The 6,000-nt window shown below is 35.1% G+C and overlaps 1 protein-coding gene across 6 annotated transcripts in view; it reads left to right on the top strand.

The window, feature by feature from the left end:
* The window catches only part of DACH1 (dachshund family transcription factor 1), a 366,735-nt gene that overhangs the window by 262,846 nt on the left and 97,889 nt on the right, over positions 1-6,000 (top strand). For 3 of the 6 annotated variants that reach the window (XM_030036529.1, XM_030036532.2, XM_030036533.1), the window contains one exon: positions 132-269. In XM_030036529.1, the coding sequence (XP_029892389.1) occupies positions 132-269 (138 nt within the window). The remainder of the gene's footprint in view (positions 1-131; positions 270-6,000) is intronic. The other 3 variants (XM_030036531.2, XM_030036534.2, XM_030036535.2) reach the window with 1 other exon arrangement.

Below are 6,000 nucleotides of genomic sequence, written 5' to 3' on the forward strand. Positions count from 1 at the left end.
ATAGCACTAATTAAGTAACTTTGTGATTGTTAGAATTCTTGTATAATTAAGAGGAAGACTATATAAAATAAGTACAAAAGTATATTGTTAATATGACAGCTGATTTTCTTTCTGCCTGCGCTTGTGTCTAGCAGCTGTCCATCAGAACGGGCTATCTATGAACCAAATGCTGATGGGTTTGTCACCTAATGTCCTGCCTGGACCTAAGGAGGGTGATCTGGCTGGTCATGATGTGGGACATGAGACAAAAAGAATACACATTGAGAAAGGTAATATGAATATTATGATTCTACTGTTTCAGTGTAAAAGAAGTATTGTCTCAACAGCTAAATAGTATTATAATTGTGATTTTTATTTTTTTAATTGGGATTTTTTTGGTTTTTATTTTTTTGTTTCACAAATTAAATTATAACAGGATGATAGCTTTCTTGATTCTTCTACTTTGTGGTCCTTGAGATTAATGAGCAATATTTATATGAGGGAGGAATTTCATAAATATTACAAAGAAGGATGAGTGAAAAACAGTTTTACATTACTATTGCATCTCTGACCCTTCTACAACACTGTTTAGGTATTAAGTTTCTGTCTCCATCCAGTTGACTTTAATGACCTACTTCCCAAAGGGACTGAGCACCGTGAAAATTAGTCCATGTGTGCAAAAAAGAAAAAGGCTAATACCAAGCCATTAAATTAGAGAATTGCATAAAATGAGGCTGGTACACATTATATAATGGGATTTAAATTTAATTGAGTATATGACCAAAGTGTTTGATCTAGGTGAATAGTCCACATGCACATGCTGATTATGACACCATTTCATCTCTGTTGGTATTCAAAGTTAAGTTCCTGTTCAGGGTTGTTACAGGGGATTTTGGAGGAGTGGTGGTGGAATTTTAAAAAGTGCATTCCATGTTATATTTACTTGATATATGTGAATTTTAAGTATTATAGACTAGAAACATTTTGGTTAAAGAGAGGTTAAAAATATGACATATCCTTTGAAAACATATTCTTTGGGCTTATCAGAAAAATCAGTTCTTTGAGCACAGTAAGAGAAAAAGTAAAAGGTATAATAGCCAGACATTGAAACAGAGCTGGAGAAACTGCTGCAGTAATAAAGATTTCAGAATAAGACATTTTGTGCCATATTTTAATAGCTGTAAGATGATACCTTCTCTGTCTTGTGTTTGAACACTGAGATATGAAAAAGAATTAAAATCTGGACAATTCTCTTCTGGACAGGTGGTATTTTTAATAGGATTACCAGAAAAATTAATGGAAACAACATTTCTTTTATATAAACCATTTAGTTTGGTTCATTGCACACACAACCTGTTTTAGCTTATACTATGCCCTCACTCAGCCCCTGCAAATTGTATCCCTGCTGTGAAGTATGATGTGATCAAATAGGTTTGTTTTGAATTTCCATAAATGATTTTATTTCAGCCTTTGAAGTAACTCATTTAAGTGTAATCAGACTGGTAAATCCTGCAAAGAGAAGTACATATTAAGAATTGCTACTACTTTTGCATGTCATTCAGGTTTTTTTAAAGGCTTTGTTTATAATCGTACATTTTGGTACCTCAAATGTATTTTCCAGTCTGTTGCCAATTCACTTTTTTGCAAGATCTGTTCTCAGTAAAACTGCTGAGAATTCGCTTTTTTCCTCAGTCCTTGTTTAGGTCAAACCTCCTATTTTTTGTTCTTTTTTCCCCCTCTTTTCCAGCCTACTGAATTAATGGTAAATATTCATGGGCTATCTAGATTGATAGGGTATACTAAATTAAAAATTGTTTTCTGTCATGACTACATTTATCATGTCTCTCATACCAGTCTTGTAACTTTAATCTAATCTGTATTAAAACAAGTGATTTAACTTATAGATGTTTGTGGAGATAGTAATTGTCTACTTTTGTCACTGTGAGCTTGCAATCAGATTTCCAAGCTGTTGCTTACCACTGCAAATCAGTCAGAATGCAACCATATTTAAAAATGCAAATAAACATATGTAGGTGGTGGTACTCTTATTGTTGAAACCCCATCACCTTCATCATCTGATTCAAAAGAAGAAGAGAGGAAAACAGAAGTTCTGAATAAGTATCATGAAGCATTTAAACTTTATTATCTGAGACAGGGGAAAATTTATTTACAGTCAAAGGAGAATTTTAAGGGGGAACAAAGTTATAACAGAGGCAACTGATCAACATACCAGATTTTGAAAAGACAGCGTATGTCAGAGGGGTGAATCATTTGTCTGACCTGATCTATGAGTTGGATACCGGAGATAAAATAACGTTTATCTGTTATAAACATAAAACAAAGGAGCTAATTTACCCAGTCCACGCAACATAGTGTAATATATTTAGAAACAGTTCATTGGCACTTGCAAACTCAGTAACAGCTTGAGGGTATTCAGTCTTTTGGAGATCATATGCATTTCTATTCAAAATTCAGCTAGGATTACTATTAGTGGCAAAAATGAGTTTATTTTACTGGGGTGGTTTAAGCTACCAGTAAATCTCTTGTGCCGTTTTGTTTGGGTTTTTTTCTGTTTGCCTTTAGACTGTCTTCAAAATCTGTTCTCAGGTTCTGGTGTGGGCAGCCTTGAATGACCTCACCTTCCATTGGAGTCAGGTTGTCATTATCCCACCAAGAATCAAATTAGGTTCTGTGGATCTCATTCACTGCCTATTAAACCTGGAAAGTTTGCATCAGGCTCTGGGTCAATATTTGTTGCAGGAAAACAGGAAGAGTTTCTGTTCTCTAAGACCATGTGTACACCATAGGTGTTGGGAACATCTTCCAGCTGCTGACTCCAGATGTGCAACTTGGCCACATCCTAGCTACATGTTGGGGCAAGACCCAATGTACACATCTGAAGTTCCACCCACTCCCTGGGTTCCATGAGAAGAAAACTTAGATTTGCTAAGGGTTATGTTGTGGTCCAGCCAGGTTCCTAGTCTGGACGAGGGAGGACTGCAGGAGACACTGCAGAGCATTTCTGCCCCACAGTTCATACATAACTTAAGACGTCATTATCTGTATGTCCAGAGAAGTCAATTACCCTAGATTTCCAGGATTTTTCCCTTTTTAGAGGATAGCAGGTTTTTCAGTTTTACTGAAAGCGGGCTGTAGAACTGCAAATGATCCTGGGAAGAACGAGGTAAATTGAAGTACATGGTGTTAGTTCAAGTGCTTGACAGCCATCATCAAAACCAAGTATCTAATTTTGTAACCTGTAATTATGGACTCTTTGATGATGCACATTTGGTTTTATTAGGCCAGATTTCACAAGAAGGACTTACATGAAGTATAGGAGTCATATTAGAAAAGATCCATTCAGTTTTTTATGTTAAAATTAAGGCTCTGAGTCTTTTCAGGTAACGTAAAGTTTCTATGACTCAAAGAGTTTGCTCCTGAGAGTCCCTCAGTTTTGGTGAGGTTTATTTTATCACTTGTCCTGCTCAGCTGTTATCTGAGCTCCTGCAGATCTCCCAGTCTGAAGTTGCGAGAAGTATATTTTTGATGTTTTTTACGGGGCTGAACGCTCATTCAGATCTTCAGTGATATTGTCTGTTAGATCTGGAAATAGCATAGGAAGGAATAACTAGTGGAGAACCTAAGGACTAGACTGCTGAATCCTGATCCTCCTCTTGCTCATTGATCTGAAGTGTTTAAAAAAATATGTTCAAAATAATCAATGGCTTGAAAGTTAACACACACCCCTTGGAGATGTGGATCCTAATTCCTTGTAGGCAGAAGAGAGAATTGAACCTGTGACACATTTCCTGGGTGGTATCCTTAATCACTGTGCTTTGTGTAAAAGAGGGAAGTATAGTTTACCATCATCTCTTTGTTCTTATGACCCAGACTCTGGTCATATGGGGTCTGCAAGGTGGAATTCATAGCTCAGTCCTATTGCCAGAGTTTCTCTATTTACTAGCTCCAGATAGCTGTGTATGATTTTCTGTTGACTTTAGACAGACTATACTTCTACTTGTTAACTTCATTAGATCCCAATTTGCAGTACCTGGTTTGGGTAATGTTAAGGGATACTGGAGACAATGGCTGCTCATAACACCCCCTAACTGGTACCTGCCTAGCAATACCTACGCTATACACTATATAGGAATGTAAGACCCAGATCACTTCAGCCCAAGATTCCGTTCTGGGGGACAAACACCTAAAAGTTTGTTGCTTTAACACCAAATTTAGATGCTTAAGTGTTTTATTGGATCTGGCCCTAGGGCATCAGATTAGAATTTTCTGTCTGCATCAATTTATATTTTTTTAGATTGACACCAACAGCAAATGAAGCCTGAATGTCATGCTTACATTTTAAATTGAATATGTTATTTGAGGTGCTACGGGAAGGACGCTCTCTTGTTGAAAATATGCATGCTGTTTTCTAGAACAAAATATAAAATATTCACCATGTTCACAAAAGAAGCGAAACTATTTCTTTCAGAAAAGCTTTTAAACTATGATATTAATAGAAATTTCTTAAGTAATTTTCAGATAATCAACAATAACTGCTTCTTGACTACTATGATAGCAGCAATTAAGGTAGAACTTTATCAAACCCACATATTAAAAAGTCCCAGTCTTTCTCTCTGTTTTTATTTTATGTCCCCCTGTAGAGATGTGAGCAATCTTAGACCTCTGGCTAATATCTTATAAAATAGAATATTAAAGTTCCAAATTATCCTTAGTGCAAAATGGAAAATATTTTAAATATTCCAAAGTTATAATTAGAATTGTATTTTCCTGTAAGCAGTCATGCATCAAAAAGGGAACTAATGATAAATATATCATCCTATATAGTTAGATATTAATTCTTCATTATCAGCAGTAAATTCTTTTCTAATATATACAAAGTGTAGATATATATCAAACATGCTTATTTACCTTAATAAATATAGAAACACATCTGAGTATGTTTTTATAAATATGAAAGGCTCAAAGGAAGTTTTAGCATCAGCAAAGATTCTCTTCTACCTGAGCTGTCCTCTAGCAAAGTCAGCAAACAAATGATCTGGAACTTTGCTTAAATTCTGTTTCTGGTCTGTGTTACAATTTTAGTTAGTTCTCCAAGAAAGCCCTTTTTTAATGAGAGTTGTTACCAGTTAACGTACAGAGGAATTTTCATTCACAGTTCTGCTGTCCAACTGCTTGTGTAAACATACTTTATCTGTTCATTTTCATTTTTGTATACATACATACACAAAGAGATACTTATACAATATGTTTATTTTGCTGAATATTGCATTTTCATGTAACAAGAAGAATGTAAACAGACCTTGATGGGTATCTATATGCAAATATATGTACAGTTAACACATTTCAAGCCTACATTCTCACTTCACTTCTTAAATATTACATATTAAATCTTAATATATTAGTTTGTAATTCCTTAAGATACTGAGTTCAGGGTATGTATTTATACATCATCTAGCACATCGTGAAAGTGATCTTGATTTAGGCTTTAAATAATTCTCAAACCCTAAACAGATAGTAGTCAAATTTGTAACCTATGAGAGATAATATAAAGATCCACTAAATGAAAGGTTCAAGAAAGCCAGTATCACCAAAATAACCTTTCGATACTCTGGTTGTTGGTGTGTCTTTTCACTCAGCCCAAAAGGCTCAAGAATGCTTGAAGTACATTAAAAGCTATTACAGTTAATGGACTGCAAAGGTGAAAAATGAAATTGCAAGTTTTTTCTTAATGGGTTGTTATTTATTAAGAAGCCAGAAAACAACTATTTTTGTTGCATAGAAAGCACAGAAGCCTTTCATATTGTTGAACAGGATATGAATAGTATGTGTATGCAGGAAGGAGTGCAAAGGTAGTACAAACTTCTGAAAGTTTTTTTTAGCAAAATATTGGGTAAGAGTATTTCTAGAGACTCTCACTAAGCCATCCTCCAACAAGGCACTTCTGCAGATTTGTTTGCTACTAGGGGCCTTTATTCTGCTAGGGTAGTAGTCGTTTTGACA

Source organism: Aquila chrysaetos, chromosome 14 (genome assembly GCF_900496995.4).
Source record: "Aquila chrysaetos chrysaetos chromosome 14, bAquChr1.4, whole genome shotgun sequence".
NCBI classification, from domain to species: Eukaryota; Metazoa; Chordata; class Aves; order Accipitriformes; family Accipitridae; genus Aquila; species Aquila chrysaetos.